The 20992-nt window shown below is 44.6% G+C and overlaps 1 protein-coding gene across 2 annotated transcripts in view; it reads right to left on the bottom strand.

Moving 5' to 3' along the window:
- Positions 1-20992, bottom strand: part of bcas3 (BCAS3 microtubule associated cell migration factor) — a 329169-nt gene that overhangs the window by 267004 nt on the left and 41173 nt on the right. For both annotated transcript variants that reach the window (XM_056440363.1, XM_056440364.1), the window contains exons 10-13: positions 17499-17575; positions 16821-16904; positions 12961-13131; positions 6998-7091 (exon numbers count right to left, since the gene is read on the bottom strand). In XM_056440363.1, the coding sequence (XP_056296338.1) occupies positions 6998-7091; positions 12961-13131; positions 16821-16904; positions 17499-17575 (426 nt within the window). The remainder of the gene's footprint in view (positions 1-6997; positions 7092-12960; positions 13132-16820; positions 16905-17498; positions 17576-20992) is intronic.

The raw sequence follows: 20992 nt of genomic DNA, 5'->3' as shown, positions 1-20992 counted from the left end.
GGGGAGGGTGCAGGCAGCAAAGGAAAACAGAGAAAACAACAGAGGAGAAGAGGGTGAAAGGTGCGTACGGTTCATTTGATGTACAGTGGGCTGAAACCGAGGGTTGTGTTGTTCTACGCGCTTCCCAGGCAGACCACCTGTAAGCACTTAGATATTAATAGATATGAAAAAAGGTGTGTGTGTGTGTGTCTAACCTAGCTGAGAAGCTGCCATTAGTTTGGTATTACTATGCTGCAACGCCGGCTCTTTAAAGCGGGCAAAACTCGGCCGACTTTTAAGTTCCACCGACACACAAGGGGCTGGCACCGGAGCGGTCAAGCTCACAAAGCGTGACTGTTCTGAAGGCAGAGCTCCAGGCCTGTTCTTTCATCACCTTAAGTGGAAAACACACAACTTAAGTCTGTTTTATGGTGCATTTACATATTTGCACACTTCCTGCAGGATCTGTTTAAAAGAGGAGAGAGAGTTTTTCATCCAGCCATACGCCTGAAGGCCGACCACTGGCTCGGAGTCAGGAGGAACGCGCTGCAGAACTGAAGGAAGCCTCTGTTCCAGCTTCACCTGCAAGACTTCATCCACCAGAGCCCACCAGCCCAATTTACTGCCACTAATCCAAATTCCCAGTGCATCCTAATACGTTTGCTTTGTCCCAACATGGAACCAACATGTTCTCACAGCAGCTTACGGAGAACTTTAACACCAGGCCTCTTTTGATGCCACGTTTAAAAAGCCCCAAAACAAATTGCTCCCGTGCACAATCTCCTGAGGAAGAATGTGGAGCTGTGATCAGCACCTAATCCCCTTTCTGAGCAAACAGGCAGACATTGAGGCTGGAGACATAAGCCCCTTGCATTTACATGGTCTCTTAAACTTTTCAGAGTTGTGTTCCGTTCTGTTAACGAATGAAATCCCTTTAAACATTCACAGCCACCGGTCGTAGGGAAGATTTCACAGTGCTTCGATTGTCCATGGATCAAAAAGGAAAGCAACGGAGGGGAGCTGCATGTGTGAGACAATAAGGCAACAATAACGTCCATGTGTTGCTGTAACTTAGGGCAGTGCACTACTCCCCCAAGTGTGGAAAAGTGTGACTTTAACGAGCATGCAGTTAATTGCATCTACTTCCTCCATGTTTCGATAACATAACTGAAAAAGCGTTAGATTGTTTCTGCAAAACATTTGAAAGGTTCATTTGACTGAATTTTTGGATGGAGAATTGTTGAATACTTCAGTTCAGCTAATCGAGACCTGTCAGGGTGGGATGTCTTGTCTTGTTGTTTTAGATCAGTTTGTATCCTCACCAGCATGCAATACTGTTTACTGAGGCAGAGATACAGACATGTATGCCTGCAAAGACATAGTCCATAGTACTAGAGTATCGTGGTCGTAGTAGAATTACTGGCCTCTCTCTGATATTACCCTGCTTCAAATAAAAGCCTGGTGCCCTGTGAGGCCGAGGTCTATAAAGGCCCCAAACACTAATGGACAATTGACTGTAACATGTATTCTACTGTACTATTCTGTTCTAGTCAACCGTGTGTTCAATAAGACCAAAAGGAATCCGGCCTCACGACTCTTCCTGGACTGGATTTGTCCAGTCTGAAATTGGAATGTTTGACGAGGACAGAAGAGTAAAAAAAAAAAAATGAAGGCGGATCAGCAACAACTTCACCCCCTAGGAAAAGTCCAAGCACCATGTCCTTCTTTGTCTAGTGCCAGAGATGCAATGGCAGGAGGACAGAGGAACAGAATCAGCAGCAACAAGATCTTAGTGCTCGAGTTCTAGAGCGGAACCGCACCGTCTTCTCATGTCGGCTGCAATACTTTATTATTTACTTGATTTCGGTTTATTGTTCCTCACCGACATGAAGTATTGTTTATTGTGGCAGAGCTACAGATGTATATTCATTATTGTATTCCTAATATTGTATTAGTTTTATAAATAGTGCTGTTGAAAAGTACGATTGGAGGTGTGGCCACTATGCTACAACCGCCGCTCCAGGCGGCTTTGGAGAAGAACTCTTGATTCTATTGGCTACTGGTCTTACTGCCTGTATTCACTGTTGACGTAGTCAGCTAGTCATTTGTTCTATTCAACAACTTTTTATTTTGGGGTTTAATAAACATCACAAGCCTTGTGAGACACTGGACGTGTTTCCACATCACATGCTATTGCGTGTAATTTACATTACATTGTGATTGCAAGCCAAGACATTGAGTCCAGCTCACGCCTCACGCCTCCTTTGCTTGGCCACTTGCAAAGTTGCAATTCACCTCACCCCCACAAAGCCAACCACCCACACACACATGCGGTAACAGAGTTACAAATGAGCTGCGTGTTCCCGCGTGTGGGCTGTGAATGACTCCACGCGGCTGGGGTGTCGGGCACGGGGGGAGCTGGGGTGAGTCTCCGGGCCAAGCTTTCCACAGGCCCCGAGTCACGAGCACTCTCTTCAGCTCCGGCCATGCAACCACCGCGCTCTTCTTGTTCCAGATGACTTCTAGTCTTTATTTTACATTCACGTTTTCCTGAAGCCTCGTCTCCACTTGGTAACATCGAACAAAAAAAGAAGTTCAATATCCATTGGCCTTGAAATGTGGCTTTCTTTGCGGAAATGTTTCTTTCGTGTTTCTCGCTCTCATTGGATGGAGATTATCACCTTTTGGATTAAGGCGCACACGTGGGAATGTCTTTGTTGTGGCGGCCTTTTCATGAGCAGCTGGCATCTCTGACATTTCATCAATGAAGTATACAATATGAGTTCGAAAAATAATAATAATAATAAATACAAAATAAATAATGACGGAAGTTTATTCGATGGAACATTTCACCAATATGTAGAATGTGTCCATGAAACCTACTCTGTACAGGACATGCTATCTTCCTAGCACTGCTTCACCAGATGTTCAGATTTCAACAACATTTAAAAAGCAGCAGGGAAAAGAAGTGTTGTGCCGCAGAATTCTCAAAGTCATGTATCTGCCCCGTACTGCAGAACGATTTAATATTGACTAGGTTATTGCTGACAGAAAAAATAAGTAATGGCCAACACATGGGACGGCTAAACTGTATCAACTGAGTTACCAGCCCTGACTGACAACTTCTTTAACTGTCACTAAAAACGTGTGATCCCTGTTAAAACAGCCGAAGAAGAATTCAGAGGGGGAAGTGTGGCACGCGCTATTCCAGCCAAGTAGTGACAGAGCCCTGCAGAGTAGCTGGTGTAAATTACGTCAGAGCCGGCTGTGAGTGCTAATTACTATCTTGGTGTGAAGACACAACTCAATGCTAAACGTGTGGCTATAAATGTGTGGCCGAGCGAAGCCGTCTGCGTTTGGGAATTCCCCCTCGTGTTCAACATGTGCGTGTGGGTCCAGGGGTTTTTCGGCGACGGCCTGGTTTCTTTCACACATCAGTAGGATGGAGAGACAGAGTTATTACACCATGGAGAGCGGCCTTCACGGCACAGCTGCCTCAGTGTTCAGGCTCGGCGGGCCAGGCTATTCATTAGACCGTCCTGTTGCTAAACCAGGGGTATGGTTTATGGGACAGTTCCGTATGGGGAGAGATTCAGTCTTGATTCATCTGCCATTACTCTTGGCTTTGATGGGGTATCCACAACGTCCTTATTCAGAACAGTTGAACGGCTGCACAGAAATCAACTTCTCACTCCTTGGCAGACTGCCGCGCTCTATGAGAGGGAAGAGGGCAAAAGCGACACACACATGCATGTGGAACACCGATGCCCAACAATACCAAAGTACTCAATGGTATGTGTTCAACCCTCTTCCTACCAACATATTCAACATCCACAGACTAAATACACTAATGTAGGAAACATCAGATATTTGTTTTTAATTTATTCTCAAAACATCAGTAGTTATGCATATGTACACAGATTAGCTCGAAAATTAGTTGTTCTCCATAGTGAATATGTTTTTGGTTTTGATACCCAAGTACATTTTTTAGATTTACTTTAATTTTGAACAAAGTAATGTTTTAAATATAGGCCTAAAACTTCTGAATATGCTACTTCGACCATAGTAATGTTCCGAATACTTCCCCCAACACTGCATGTAGAGCACTTGAGCCTCCATCAGTTGCTGGATCAATCACGCCATCTAGTTCCAGTCACACTCAAAAGTAAAGCACAAGTTGTTGGACAGTGTCTCCGCCATCCCTACGCGAGTGTATTTTGACCTTGGCATCGTACCCAATAATCAAGTCAAGGATCGTTAAGGACGGGTGAAGAGGACGAGACGTGAAAGAAAACAAGCACACACACATTGCAGCTGTTAAAGAGAGCGCCTTGCCACTGCACTTCATCTGCGTCCCTGTAATTACACCACTAGGAATAGATCCACAGATCGACCGAAGGGCCGCAAAGCGCCAGCCGGCACACCAAGAACTGGCGGCCGCCGGCCCGCCCTCTGTTGAGCCTCCAACACACACAGGCCTCTGGGGTTTCTTACATAACTCTTCCAGGCCAAAACTTCAGGGCTTTCCATGCTCCGTTTCAGACGCATCATTGTTTCCTGCTAAATCTATATCTTTCTTGTTTCTGCCATGTTGAGGTCGCTCACTGAGGGAGCCTCAGAAGGCCCAGAAAGGTAGTTCAGTAAAAAGCCACTTCCCCTAAATGCTTGGAAAGAGTTCCCTGAGAGCCAGTACAGTGAACACGTCATTTAGGATTTGGGCTCTGATCAAATTAAGAGGTCTCTAATTATGGGACAATCCACAGCTGGCCGCTCAGAAATGAAAATGAATAAAAGAATAAACAGTGATGAAAGGAGTTATGTAATCACAGTGTAAAAGTGGAGTTTCTCTACTTGTGTGAAAACTCGTCCTAATCTCATGACTTGCCCCGACTGAAATAGAAAAAAAGGGGTAAATCTGGGTATTTTTGTCTCCACTTGCGGCGCCGTTTTCAGTTGTAATGTTAACGTTTATTAGCGCTTTGAATTGGGCTCAGATTGAATGACAGATTAAAAGTGTGTTTGGAGTTTTGAAGTTGTGGGTCACCAACACTGCCACTCCCATGCCTACTGCTGTGTGTTATGCTGAGTGTGCAGTTCTGTAGGAAGCTAACTTTGATGTGAAGGGAGAAAAAAGATTTTGAGAAAGATAAATATCAGTAATGACAGTACTTTTCTGTTTTGCTCATGGGCTACTGACAGGGAGGTTGTCCACGCTTCATCCACGCCGCTGGCTACTCGTGTGTTAGCATTCACGTCCACAACAAACTGGGCGCTTTGTTAGAAACGCTGTGGACATGATTTACTCCATGTTCAAAACGTGTGCTGACTGTAATTTACAGTTTGCGCAGCACTAATTCAGTTTTACCGGCTCCCGCTGGCACCACTTCTCCACCAATGTTTCCTACAACTCATGTTGGCTGGTTTGGCAACAGCTGGTTACTTATCAAATGTTTTTGAAAGCCACTGCAGGGTTGGCGGCGCCGACTATTTGGGTTAATGACTGGATCTGCAACACATCACGCTAAGAGGGATTCACCGAGCTTCTAAGCGACTGACGAGCCACGGCATTCGGCCAGCAAAGAAATTAAAGCTGCTGAACTCCAAATGCAGATCATGAACACAGCGGCGAACAACACTTTTGTGAGTAAAGATTTCGTGGAGTTACGTCTACCTGAGCTGACAATGACGTCTCTCTTCCTCTGTGTGTGTGTGTTGTAAAATGAGACTGTGTGTGCACATGAGCGTGCCCAACTGGTTAGCAAGTGCGGTGGATCTAACATATGACACACTCCAATGTGAAGCGTGGATCATGTGAATTTTGAAAATGGACAATAGTTGCTTGGACCAGCAACTGACCGGTATGAAAGACATTCAAACTATGACCAGCTGCCTCGACCCGCGGCGGCATCGCAGACGCCTAAAACATGTCTCTCTCGTCGCTGTACTTTAAAAGTGGGTGATTGGGGCCATTAGATGAGCTGGGTTTTCTTCTGTGTGTGATTTTTGGGGAGGTGAAGGTGGGAGTTGGTGGGGTCTTGACAGCCGTGTCCCATCTGCCTTGGTCTACAATATCATCCTGATCCAGCTCAGACAGAGCTGCTGAGTTTAGTCAGAAGTCTCGGTAAGTAAAGGCTTCTTGGGGCTTGGAGGTCATGGGGTGAGTCATCTCTCAGCGGATCCTTTATTAACTTTACATTCGCACATGCGCGCGCGTACACACCCGAGCACACACACACACACCACAGGAGTAACAGGAACAAACACAAGCTCACACACAGATTGACAAGGTCGCTTGTTCACACTTACAAAGCACCTACTGTCCTTTTATGTTAAGAGTAAAACACTACGGTGAGAAAGCAGTGTAACATTTGATTTCAGCACACTGTTTTCATTCCATTTAGAGTAAATCGTGAAAAAACTATATTTAAGTAATAATAATAATATCTATTTTTACAACTGTCTCAAGTGATGAGTTGAGGAGCTGCATTTCTATTGAATGACCTGCACAGATCCCAGTTTAATAGAAACTGTAGAAATGGTTAAAGAAAGCAGACTGGCCAATAGCAGCCAGGATCCAACCACGATCTTGCTCTGTTCTATAGACTCTCATGCAATCATTTCAGATTGTCTTCTTTTTTTTATAGGCTGATTTTGTCTCGAACCATTTGAACGTTTTGTATTAGTGATACTCGTCACACAGGGAGGTTGGAAGGAGATATATGTTACTACGGAGACATCAGCATCCACCACTTACGGTTTGTGTATGGCATGTGTTGTGAAAACTCAAGTTAAACACATGTTCACTGTGTATAGCATAGTATAAATACACCCTTTTGGGGCGAGTTGGCCTGGGATAACCAGATGAGGCCTCATGTGAGCCAATCACACAGCATGTTACACTTGGATGGAAGTGTAATCTCTCCCCTGCTTTCTATGCCTTCTGAACTTGCAGAGAGCGCTCCAGCTCTTTCCTCAAAATTAAATGTGTGAGTGTGTGCGAGTACAAAGTGTGTCTTACCACTGGGGTTGAATTGCATACAGGATATGGGTTTGTCATGAGCTGGGAAGTGAGCCACCACTCCTTCTCCAACCGAGTCCTCACTCACCAAGACCTGGAGTATACATATACACACACACACACAGAGACAGAGAGAGAAAGAGAGAGACTCAAAATAATGTCCTAACAATAAGAACATTGAACCCAGAGCGGGACTTTCCCCTGCTCAAGGATTTCTCTTCACGTGTTGGTTTGGTATCATCACGGCACTCAGCAGGAGGTCGAGCTCCATTCTGAATGTGTCATTGCCCTCTTGTGGATAGAACAACTAAGAGAAGCTAATTAGCTCATCGGGAGAGTGGTCGTCCTACAACCTCAAGGTAGCTGGTTCGACCCCCGCTCTCTCCATAGTTGCATGTCGAAGTGTCCTTGAGCGAGACACTGAACCCCCAGTTGCTCCCCGGGCGCTTCACTGCAGCCCACTGCTCCATCATAACTAACGATGGGTCAAATGCAGAGAAGAATTTCCCAAAAAAGGGATGAATAAAGGATATATTATTATTAACTGATGTGCAATAAAACTGAACAAACTAGCGTTTGGTTCAAAAGCGTTCTCTTTGTGCTGCATCAAAGAAATGATGACTCATAGCGTCAGAGCTATATTTTATCAGTGCTGGTGCGTAAGAGGCTGTATGGATACCAGTGTGGACGGTATGGCCCAACAACAGACAAGACAATGGGCAAATTGACTTTGGGCATAATGCGGCTTTTCACATGTGGCTATGACAATACCCCATGACAGCGGTTGGGTTTTTCCCATAAACAGGCAGCAACTAGCCTCAAATCTGGGTTTGGCCTGGTACTTCTGAAAGTTGCCTCAGAAAATGAAATTATAAGTCACTTTGCACAACTCGAGGCTGCTCCTAAATCTCTGTTGTCGAGACTGGGACAAATCTAACAAAGGCTGAGCCGAGACCGGGAGTTGGCAGAAAATCCCTTTAGTCAGGAAGAGAGAGATTAGAAATAAGACCAGACATGGGGCCACTTTGTGCACGAGTGCGTGTGCGTGAGGAAGAGGTAGCGTATATAGACAGGGGTGCATTTGGCCAGTGTTGCATTAACAATGTCAGGGCATTTTAAATAGGAACTTCGAAAAAACTAAAAGGGCTTTCGTCTCAGACTACAAGCAAAAACAAAAGCAAGAACAAGAAAAAGATAAAGGGGAGGGGAGAATACAAAGAAAGAAAGAAAGAAAAAAAGAGGCTAGTGACATGAAGCAGATCACTTTTATTACGATGCAGGCAGACAGTGTTGTTCTCTGAGGGAATCCTGATGGAGCCCTTTGAAACCAGAGTGTCCTCCAGAGGAGCGGGCCCGTTCCGGTGGGGAGCGTGTGGGCCTGTGTGTTTAAAAGCCTGAAAGACATGGGGATATCCAGGAGTGCCACACGGACACAGGAACATGTCTCCGTCCTTTACCTGCCTCTTCACCATAAAGAACACCATCATCATTCACTCCCTCCCGGTCCTTCCCCGCAGCGGTCCTTTTCCGCACAGCACCTCGCTCTTCCGCCCCTGCTGGCCAGGCCTCGTCAGTGGTTATGGCCAGTGTACGGTTACAGTGTGTCGACGGGTGACAGAGTGCAGGCCTGCTTCTGAAGGCTTAGGTCCAGCTTATAAGACAACCCACGGGCTACAGGGCGGCTACAATCCATGTGGAAGAGGGAGCCGGAGAAGGCAGTGTGTGTGGGGGGCCTACATCCCTGACAAACTGTACTGTGTATGCGAACACGCCTCATTAAAAATGTGACAGCTACTGCACTGTGATTAATCATTGTTAAGGGGATAAAAGCTTTTAGCAGTTCTTCACATGTGAGAGGGAGATTCTGTTGAAGGCAACTGGCATGGTTCAAACCATAACCTGGGATAGAGCCATGTACATCAGAACCAGCATGAGAAACGGGCGTGACAAATCTGTTTGCACGGACAAGAAATTTGACTTGCTGTATAACAATAAACAGTGCAATAGTATTAAGACATCTTTCTAATAAAAATATACAATACATGTTGATAAACAAACAAATACAGGAGAATGTTCAATGTGTCGGCTATTTAAGTGTTTGTTTGAAGTGCACAGTTGTGCAGGGATGTGTAATTGTGTGTATTCAGTAAGGGGACCTCAGAGTCCCGAGGCCTTGTTCATGAGCCCGACCGTAGGTGTGAGATTTCGGTCCTGATGGACGGCAGATTGCAGCCAATCGCCCTCCAGCAGAGCGAATGATACCACACGCTGGTGGAGGAGCAGAGGATGGACTCAGTGATGGAGGTGGAGAAGTGGACCATCACGGTTTTTGGCAGATTAAATTTATCCAGCTGCCTCAGGAAGAACCTCCTCTTCTGAGCCGTCCTGGTGATGGCGCTGAGGTCCAGCTCCCACTTGAGTGTCTGGGTCATGGTGGAGCCCAGGAAGCGGTGACCAGGGAGTCACACGGAGCTGCAATCTACACTTAACAGCGTTGGTTTTAAGTTATTTGGTCCTTTGGACCCCACCACAGATGAGTCTGACGAGGGTGGTGTTGTCCATAAACTTCTGGAGCTTGACAGACTGGTGACTGGAGGTGCAGCTGCCGGTGCACAGGGAGAAGAGAAGAGGAGACAGAACGCAGCCTTGAGAGGAATCAGAGCTTCCTGTCAGACAGGAAGTGTGTATTCCACCTGCAGGCGGAGTCGGACACGTGAATAATGTGATTAAGTACACTTTACCAAATGTAGCAATGAATATTTGCTGTAGTTGCCACACTTTTTTATTAAGTCTTGGATACATTTGCACAAGCAGAGCATCAGCTACCAGGATCCTAGTGTACTGTATATGTTTAGGGCATTTATTGTGAAAGTAAAAAACAGAGAGCCTCCATATTGTTGTACACTACACATTTGGAATAAGTCTGATCCACAAAACATGAATGGGTTATGCCTTCATTCATGGAAATGGTACCTTGTTGCAGATGAAAGAAAGGCCCACGGTGTGTAAAGGCCTTCACATGCAGCTCTCAACAAGAACTCTCAATGAATAACAAATGATCAGAAACATTTGACAGATTCTATTAACTGTTATCTTTTGATTGAATTTTTGGATAACTCCTTTTTAAAGTGTTCCTATTTCATAACATAAAATGGCAATTAAAAAAAATGTATAAGGGAAACTTTCAAATCACTAATTTCAAAAGCTGGACCCCTGAATACAAAATCTGCTAAAAACACTTCAATAAAACATTAGTCCTGCACATGTAACACAAATACTGTGACTCCAACGCAGCTTCCTCGTCTTCAGCAGAAAACCTTGGCTCAACAATGGACAAAAGGTGTTTTTGCTGCTGCAGATTATATGAGCATCTTTCAGTGTTTGCTTATATCAGGGGTCACCAACTTTTTTTAAACTTAGAGGTACTTCAAGAGTACACAATAATACAAAGGGCTACTTGTTTGATATAAAGTATGAACAAGTCCTTTAACCCTTGTGTTGCCTTAGGGTCATTTTGACCTGAATCAATATTACACCCTCCCCCCGCTTTAGGATTAATTTGACCCCATTCAATGTTTAATGTCGGTGTTCTTTCGGTAGTCAACAAACAAACATAAAGTGCCTCACACTTAAACTTGGAAAACAATATTAATTCTAATAATTTTCTGGAGGTTTTAATTGCTGGCGTCAAATTGAACCCAAAGGGTAAAATATGTTAGTAAATATAAAGGTAACAGGAGGGTGAAACATTGAATCGGGTCAAAATGACCCAAAGGCGGGGGGAGGGTGTAATATTGATTCGGGTCAAAATGACCCTAAGGCAACACAAGGGTTAAGGACTCGTTTGAGCTGCTTAGCCTTGAGCCTTTCCTTGAGTCTGTTCTGCCATCTGTTGATATTTCCTCAGTGTGAAAGCCTGTTTGGATATCCTGGCAGAAACTGAAGAAAGGCGAACACAAAGCTCTTCTTTAACCGCTCTCAGCCTCTCTCTGTTTTTAGTTTTTATAGCAGCCATGCTTGAAAAGCTCATCTCACACAGAGATGTTGTGGAAAACGGGAACAATGTTGAAATTGCTTTGTTTGCCAGAATACAGACACCAGAAACTGTCCAAACGTAGATCAGCAAAGCTCAGCTTTAAACCTCGGTCTGGTCTCAGGTCAGTTAGTTCCTCCTGCTCGCGCAAAGTCACGTCCTCTCCAAAAACTGTTGCTGAGCTCTAGGGGTCCCAATGTGTTCAGTGGAGGATGAAGGTAAATACAATGACAACTTCTCCTCAAGAGTTGTTGAGTGTGTACCTCTTGTCTCACCCAGTGCAGCAGTGTTGACATCTCCTTGCCATTTCTGGGTGAGGGGGACCGTGTCAAGATGGCCACTTTCCACATGTTGTTGCCAGAGGTGCACTTTGAATGGCATCCATTTGTTGTGTCTGTGCTTGTGAGCAGGTTTTCATTTCGGCCTTGCATCCGTGTGTTCAGTTCATTCAGGTGCTGAAATAGATCCGCCATGTCTGCCAGCCTTGCACACCACTCATCACTGGCGAGCAACTTTGCATCATCGCACCTCATCAGTCCAAAACACTTTGAGTTCCTCCGGCAGCTCGTACACACGGGACGGCACGCTGCCGCGCGACGGCCATCGGGCTTCTGTGTGGAGCGATAGGGCTTCGTGCTCCGCTCCCATTTCCTCACGTAAAGATGCAAATATGCGGCTTTTCAGAGGTCTTGTCTGCACCAAGTTCACCATGCGCACAACATCAGTCAACACAGGAGCTTGGTCTGCTGGTCACATTTTTCCGACAAGCGCCTAGAAAATAAACGTTTCAGCTTGCTTGGGACAATGGCGCCGTTTGCTAGCTTTTCCCCACACCAAGACCAGTGCAGTCGGATACCTGGTGAAAGTGAATCCAAATGAGGTGAGCTAATTATTGTGCTATTTCCTGCCACCCACTGGCATGGAAGAGTATTTAATTACCAACCAGCCACATTATTGTAGGCTCAGACCCTCAACAATAGCACATTATTTGCGGCAACTAAATAATATGTTTTGGGACCAATTAAGAGAAATTGAAAATGTTTCCACGGCACACCTGACGATCTCTCACCGCAGCACAGTGGTTGAAAGTCACTACTCTACACAATGGAGGTTGTGGTGTACAGCGTGAACAGGAGGGGGCTGAGCACACGGCCCTGGGGGGCTCCGGTGTGCATCACTAGTGTGGAGGAGGTGTGTTCGCTAATCTATACTGTCTGGACTGTTTGTGAGAAAGTCCAATGACTAGTCAGAGTGAGGAACTCGAGCCCAGTGTACCAAGTTTACCAGTTTCATGGGGGAGTCTGTGTTGTTGACTGAGCTGAAATCCCCAAACCTCATTCTGTTGTAGGTGTTATTTTCCAGATGAGTAAAAGCTGAGTGGAGGGCAGGAAAGACGGCTTCCTCTGTGGATCTGATGGCTCTGTGTGTAAACACTGGTGAGACGATGTAGAAACCTGAAAGGATGACTCTTGACAAACTACATTTGAACTGGAATGCTTGTTTTCACTCTACTATTTCTGCATTACATATCACCTAGTCCTCGTGATAACTAAATGTATGGCCGAGCTAAATTGAATAAGAACGTCATTGTTTGACTGATGGATGAAGCTTTTGTCGGAGAAGAAAAATGTCCCCTTAATTTAAAGAAGAATTAGAGAAATTAAAGGACCATCTCACACACAAAATCTTGAATTACTGAAAAAAACTACCCGGCCACTAATACCATCTAATGCCTGCACTCTCAGTGCACAAATAAGAGACAGCAGCAGCGGACTCGTTTTAATTATTACGATTGTCAGAAATGCTTGTGCTTGGGAAATACCACGAGCTAAACAAGACAAGGATTATACTGCACAGGTTGTATCAGACTTTGTAAGCCACTTATTAAAACAATAACCATCACAAACAAAAGCAGATACACTGGACTGACCTGTCCTTCGCCAACACTGGTTGTGTCAATGATGGTCACCACGCCGGGGTAGTGGGGGCTGCGGCGACTCGCACTGTGAGGCGTGCCCTCTTCATCCGGAGTGCCTGCTGGTAGTGTTCCAGCCAACTGGGTGACAACTTTACCGACCATTGTCAGGCCTGTCTTCAAAGTCTGGAAGGAGACAAAGAAAACAATCATTGCTTGAAGATCTAACACCCAGCGTTATGCATTTCTAATATTCTATCAAAGATTATGTAGTTTCTAGCTGACTTTGCGAGCAACAAAAATGCATGGGTGTAAGTGCAATACAGTTCCTGTGTGTGTGTGTGTGTTTGTGTGCGTGTGCGAGGCTCCTCTGTGTCCGCTTAAGGCCCAGCCAGGGTGTCTGGCTCAAACACACCTCTGTGGCTCGATTGAGGGAAATGGATAGTGCTGCTTAAGTGGAGTCTATCTCACCTACTACACTGTCTTTGTCTAATGGAGTCCAATCCGTGTGACTGTGTGTCTGTGTGTGTGTAAGCGCCAAAGGGGCCCCGGAGAGCCTAATCAGGCATTCAGACTAGGCGGCCCTGTCAATACAGCATGGCGCCTCGCGTTTGTTGGGTCTGAGAATCACCCACTGTCTCTCCTCGCCACTCGGCCAGGCACACTAACAGTGTCTGCTGCCTGTGTGTGTGTGTGTGTGTGTGTGTGTGTGTGTGTGTAAAATGCCAGAAGAGGCATCAATTATTAAGTGAGGCGTTTGGCTCCTAATTGATCAACACTAATGTGTTTTCTAATCACTGCAGTTGTGGAGTTCTTAGTGGTAGTCCAAACAGGGGCTATTGATCTGCCTTTGATGGGGGGAGGGGGGCAGAGACAGACCTTGTCCGATGGCGGACTAAAACACTTGAACACACGCACACACACACACGCACGGCCTGATGTCGCCATCTAAACAAATTACAACTTAATTTATGTGAAAGGTCTTTCTCAACCATACAGCTGGGAGTGATGGGCAGCAGGATTGATATGATACACAGATTTACCATAACAGAGCAAATTTGGAACAAGGAGTCCAATTGGCCAGAGCTGCTGCACTCTCTCTTTTATCTTTCTTAAAAATAAAAGCCATTACACTTTATTGCTACCCCCTCCCTCTTTTTGTTTCCATGTCTCTGGACGTCAGCACTAAGAGCCAGCGTGTCGCGCCACAAGCCAGAAGGAGATACCTTGTCATCCATATTGAGATATATGGTCCTAAATGAGGAGATGGTGGGCAAGCAGACTGCCTGTCTGCATATCAATATCCCCCCCCCCCTCCCCATTGTCCACCCCGCACCATGTTGCTCCGCTAACCTGTTAGCGACACAGTGCTCTTTGTGATGCACACTACCATTAGCCTGTTAATGATGGACTGCAGGTGAATTAGCCTGTGTGGCTAAATCTGGCACACTTAAATGGTGGCTCATGTTAATGAATGTGCGTTGTCAAATCTTGAATAAAATAAACATTAGCGTAAGACACATCCACTCTTTTTAAATCAATTAGATCCTTGGGGATCAAATAAGGAGACGGACTAGAACCATACGAGGAGCTGGGTAGTTAGCGTGAGTTAGCAAGCAGCTAAGTCAGAGCAGGAATGATTTTCACTTGGTATCAAAGGGGGCTGGTGGCTGTTAGTGAGCCTTCTGAGAGTCCCTCCCCCGTGGAGATGAGTGAAACAAGACCATTGGAGGAAGTAGATTACAGTGGGAGAAACAGATAGGCAGGTTGATGAAGTGTCTCATAAGCTCAGCACCAGTCAGCCAGGCGAGCCAGGTGGATCCAATGTCAGCACATTTACAGATGGTGCAGCCGGAGCTGGAAATACTATATTATGTGCTATTTTATCCAAGTGAAGGCTTACGACAGATCAACAGGCCTATAGCTGCAGACCGAACCAGAGAACTGATGTCAAACAATTTAAATTAAAAGAAAACTAGTCTACAGTAATTCCTGTTGTGGGGAGACATGGCTGAGAATGTGAAGATGGAAAAACAATAAAAAGCACTGCAGTTTCTTTTAGTTGGAAACTGTGTACGCTTGTGTCATAATGTACATGCTGCATTCAATCTCTGCAGAAAAAGTGTTTCTCAAATGTGTATTTTCTTTGATATCCAGTAATGAAAAGTAGATTATGATAACAAGCCTTGGGAACATGTTGGGTTGTCTGTATTTCAGGTTCTTCATTCTTCATGTGCACAACAATTCTAGAGGAGCAGTTGTCTGCAATTATGTATTTGTTGATACAATGCTACTACAATATGTATAAAGATAAAAAAGCAAATAAAATGAAAATCTAAGACATTAACATAAAACAGTGCAGAAACATATATGTATATTATTAGGGCTGTGAAACGATTACAATTTTTAATCGGGTTAATCACAGGTTTCTGTGGATTAATCATGATTAATCACATATAACCGATATCCTCGGTATATTTTGTGAGAACATAGAGATTTATGACAAAAGACGGATATATACATTTATACATTCTTCTATACAATGGTGCTGCAACTCAGCAGTTATTTAGCAGTTTTCTTCCATATGGAACATTAATACATCTTCATCCTAAACAGAATGTTTAACCCTCCTGTTACCTTTGGGGTCAATTTGACCCCATTCAATGTTTAATGTCGGTGTTCTTTGGGGTCAATTTGACCCCAGGCTGTTTTTCACTGTGTCATACATTTAAGAAATATCAACTTTTTTATTTATTTAAAGGGCTATTTAGGTAGTCAACAAACAAACATAAAGTACCTCTCACTTAAACTTGGGAAGCAATATTAATTCTAATAATTTTCTGGAGGTTTTAATTGCTGGGGTCAAATTGACCCCGAGGGTAAAATATGTTAGTAAATGTAAAGGTAACAGGAGGGTTAAACAGAACATTTTTCTCTTGTTTGTCAACCATTAACTCCACCATGATACAATCTAAAGGCCTCTAGTCTTCCTTTAGCAGCTGCTGAGGCAAACTGACTGTGGGTTTTCTTCATGAACTGGGCCGTGATGAAAGGGACGGCGGGGACACCGCTGCAAAGCTGAAACCTCACCGGCCCGGACAGGTGGACAGATTGACAAGTGACTTTTTTTTTGCTCGGTCCTGATGCGCGCGCACGGAGCTCTGTGGCGCGCGAGACGGAGATCGATAAGTGTTAACGCAACGCGAAGAGACAGAGATGACATGCTGCTGTGGCGATACGATCAACAACAGACGTTTAGTTTAATAAAAGAACAAAGACGTGCTATAGAGAACATGTCAGGGGGCGGGCCAATCTTTTTAATGTCATGCGATCTACCAACACTACGCCGCGATCGACTGGCAGGTCGCGATCGCCGTGTTGAGACCCTGATCTACAGGAAGTAAAAGTCGTAACAAGGTTTCCGTAGGTGAACCTGCGGAAGGATCATTACCGATGAACAGACCGTCTGCATGAGAGCGGACAGAGTTCAGATTGAAGTGGTGTATTGGAAGCTCATTTTGCAAGTGACTTTTTTTCGTCGATGTGCGCGACGCGGCATCCGAGCTCTGCGGCGCGCGAGACGGAGATCGGAGTCGTGTTAACGCGACACTAGAGACAGAATGACATGCTGCTGGTTAGAGACGACCAACAACAGACGGATTGGAAGCTCATTCTGCGCATGCGTTAAATGAGTTTAAAAAAAAAAAAACTAGTTAAACCTGTAATTTAATTAACTGAGTTAACGCGTTATTTTTCACAGCACTAATATATATATATGTATATATATACATATATATTCTTTGTACTTTGGTAGACTAGTGTAGAGTTGTCTAAATTAATCAACTGTCATGTAGACGGCTTGTATTTTCTCTTACTTTGGCAGCATTGATCACTGTCGCTGTGTAGGATTGTGCATTGTCACCACAAGCTCCTCCGCGAGACTGGTGGCATCTGATCAACTGCAAACAGACAACGATAAATGGATGTATACAAGACGTACACAGAAGATGTACAGTTTGTAAAGAAACATTTGGAGAAATGAACTCTGATTTTAGACATTCAAAATCCTCCCCTCTTCACTCTTTGGAGGAAATTGGTTTTGCTTTGAAAGAAACATTACACAACCAAACAGCGAATCACACTGATTTAATTTCAAATGCAATATCACTTTAATGGCTCCATCCCGGTATTACTCTTACTGTCCGAAAAAAAGACTAGATTTAGTCATTTCTGGAAATCCTTAGGCAGTCACACAAAAAGTTACCCCATCTGTCAATTACTTGAGTATTATTCATTAAATGTGTTGTAGAGTGCACAATAGAACATTCTGGGTACTTAACAATCCCATTACACAGAAGAGAACAGAGAACTCCTATGCATCCGTTGATTTTGAAAATGTTATCATCTCTCTTGGACTTTTCGTGAAATGAGTTGTTTATCCAGACAGATTAAAGAGGCAGATCCAATGCATTTTGGGGATTGTAAATACATCCCCTTTTCTGATAAGGTACTTCTGCAGTGGATGACTGTGCGTGTGTGTGAGTCTAGACTACCTTGTTTTCAGCGTAAGCCAGCCAGCGGCTTCCCAGTGCTATTGGATTTAGGCTCGGGCCGGGGCAGGGATAGCAGCCTGGAAAGACATCAAGATGGTGAAATAACAAGGACACCAATGATGATTACAAAAGGAATAAATAACCACATACGTTTTCTTGTAAAAACGGGAACACATGCAGAGGTTTTTCATCAGCCTTCTCCAGGAGGAGAGGGTCTGTAACTATCTTAAACCATTAACGTGTTTGTGGGAGTCTCTTGTTTGGCAAGATAAATGTGAGATGACTGTGGGTGACGTGGCTGCAGGCCTGTGTGTGTGCACGGTATGAGCTAATGGAGACTGTGGTACCCAATAAATTGAGGATGGCTCCTCTGATGATTAACTAACACAAGAATCCCTGTGGACACGGAGACACGGACACACACACACACACACACAATGTGCCATCAGCATAAATAAAAATAGCAACCAATAATCCTAAACGGCAAACAAAGCTGCGCCTTCACAAACAGATAAAACGTCTCAGATGCTATAAGAACGGATTTCGAACACATGTGGAAGTAAACAAGAGCAAGGATTGCTTTGACTAATGAGCAAAAACTGAACTCTAGCTACAGGGGACGCCATCACTTCTGCTGCAAGTCAGAATGAACCGAAAATAGGTAAACATGTGCTTGTAAACAGACTGGAGTAATGATTGATATTGTCATAGATATCTTTAAATGCAAGCAGATACAGACAGGGACAGTTTCCAGTGTGTGTAAACACAGGCCCTCAGTGCACACATACACACGCATACACGCACACAAACACTGAGCTAATGCAAGTGCGTAGAGGTGTGGGGGAAAATGGCTCGCTGACAATAATTTAGTGCTCAGGGAGCAGATGAGGTGGAGACAGTAATTTAGTGTGCCGCGTTGGGGAAAGGGGTTGGTGGGGAGAAAGTGGGTTGAGGTAAGCCACAAGGGCTGCTGGTAATGTCAGAGAAGCCTTTTGTGCCTCTCCAAGGCCGAGGGGAGCCCAGGCAGTGAGATAACATGTGTTTGACATCCTGGGTGGGGAGCAGGGGGGCTGAAGAGGGGAGCGGGGTTCAGGCTTCTGGAGGCTGAATCCTGAAAGACCTCTGTGAGCGAAGGCATTGGCTGAGCCTCGTGCTCTGATAGTCCCCATTTGAAATTGACTAATAATAGCAACTGCCATCAAGGCAATATACAATATACTAGGACTCAACAAATATTCCACATTCGGACACAATATCTTAATATTTTAATTGTAAAAAAAAGAAGAAAAAAGACATTGGAATATAATTCTTTTGATTTTTAATAGGTAAGAAATCACTACTATTATTTCCAATGACTTGTGCGGTGCAAGGCTGGCTTGTTACCGTGTGGAGCAGCGCGTGGGCTCAGGGCGCCCCTTGATTGAACTTTGGGTGCAGTGCGATGTTACGTAGTGGCGTGTGAATCGCAAACTGCATCCAGTGTGAATCGCATTTGCCCCGCAATGTCACTTTCATTATCGGAAAACGGAGAGGAACTTTGCTCCAAATTGCAGAAGGAATCACAACAACAGGAGGGATGGCAGAGAACTCGGCCGCAGAGAGAGACACACAGCGTGTTCTAACAGAACGGTTACTTTATGTGAACCAGGGAATCAGCTGTGCGCTCAAGATCAGACTGGCTGTGTATTGGTGAAGGGAAAAGGTAGAGTGATCCTTATCAACCAACAAACCATTGGGCCAGACAATTACAGTGCAGTTTCCTGGAAAGGCTCATAGCTCGAACCATTCCATACAAAAAAAGAAGCTGTGATGGGAACAAATGGAGGATGAAATGTTCAAAAACTATAACCTGAAGATCTCAGATTAATAAACTGCAAACTTTAATAATTCGGGGGACGTGACAGCTCATTTAGGCCATGTCACTCAGCCCCTGATGGCCAAAACAAAGTATGTACCAAACCATTGTGAATTGTTCCACTCATAAAATGTAGATGAGGCGATGGAATCCAGTTGAACAGAAAGCACTCGCTCACAGCACACACCACTTGCATTCAAAGCGAGAACATAAACATGGGACGATCCTAAAGTGCTCATAAAAAAGTGTAAGAAACCCGACATGTCCACCAGCTCATCCCTGGAGAAGGAGCGGACATGCGGTGGGAGGATGGCTCATCCGAAGGAGGACGACACACATAGCAGGGCCCTTTTGTTTACTGCTCCTCCGGCCCAAACAGACCAAACAACGAAGGAGAGGAGGCCCCGGCGTTCAGGAACGATTAATAACTATTGAGCATGTTTGGTTTCCTGTGGCTCAGACACTGATAGGGAAGGCAGGCAGACAAAGAGGAGACACATTAAAGCCAGCCAGTAAGGTCAGTTTACTGCAGTCAATGACTTAAGTGGACAGCAATGGCCCTAGAAAAGCAGTGTAATGCAGTCTGGCCTTTCTTTCACAGCCTGCTGCAGCAGACATGGCAGGTACAGCAAGCAGGATGCAGGAGCTGTGTTGTAAACAGTCCCCCCCCCCCCCCCCCCCGTGTAGAGCTTCAGATGGAGGGCCTCACATCCATTTTCAAACGGTTTAGTCAAAATGCAGAGCTCCAGAAAACAGCAGGCCTTGGTGGCTGCTTGCATTACCGCCAAGTAAAACCGAATCTCTGACCATGTGAGTGTTGATGGGATGAGAAGAAAAACAAATGTATCTTGAGATGATTGGTGCCATTTTTTTGCACTTGCTGCATGCAGCAGAGAACACTGTGGGTTTCCCCAACATCACAATACAATTATATTTTACAAGAGACAACAATCTAAATTAAATCAAACTTCTTTGTGACACAAATGATAATTGAACTTCACAAAAGACAGTAAACCGCAGGTCAGAAAATCACGGCAAAATACGGATAACCTATCGAACACAGGTTAAAGGCCGCAAAGGAAGCTCCGTACAGACAGGTATCACACTGGACCATACATTAGTGCAGCCATTCCCTAAGTGTGGGCCGGTTAGGGTTAGGGTTGTGGGCCGCGAGAGGTCATTTACAATAAATAAATTTTACAAAATTAATTTTCAATTTTGAAAAGTTTGAAATTAATATAAAAATATTTATGATTTAAATTACGTGTTATTCTTTTATCTGACCTATTTTTGATCCGTGACGTGTCTTGTATCTCGTCAATAGCGGGAAATCTAAGTTTATGTTTTGATCAGAGTTGTGTACAGCGCCGCCGCTCCCATAACGCGCACTACGCGCTGCGCGTAGGGCACCGAGTCCTGAGGGGGCTCCACAAAATAGGCAACTAAAAAAATCCTCATAGTTATAATAATTATAATGCCGATATTATTTCAGTCTAGAAATATTAGGCGCCTTTTAGACATGTACAGGACTGTCTCAGAAAATTAGAATATTGTGATGAAGTTCTTTATTTTCTGTAATGCAATTAAAAAAACAAAAATGTCATGCATTCTGGATTCATTACAAATCAACTGAAATATT

This window comes from Pseudoliparis swirei, chromosome 20 (assembly GCF_029220125.1).
Source record: "Pseudoliparis swirei isolate HS2019 ecotype Mariana Trench chromosome 20, NWPU_hadal_v1, whole genome shotgun sequence".
Classification (NCBI taxonomy): domain Eukaryota; kingdom Metazoa; phylum Chordata; class Actinopteri; order Perciformes; family Liparidae; genus Pseudoliparis; species Pseudoliparis swirei.
Note: the sequence above shows the minus strand (reverse complement) of the source record. Positions and strands in the feature narration are given on the sequence as shown.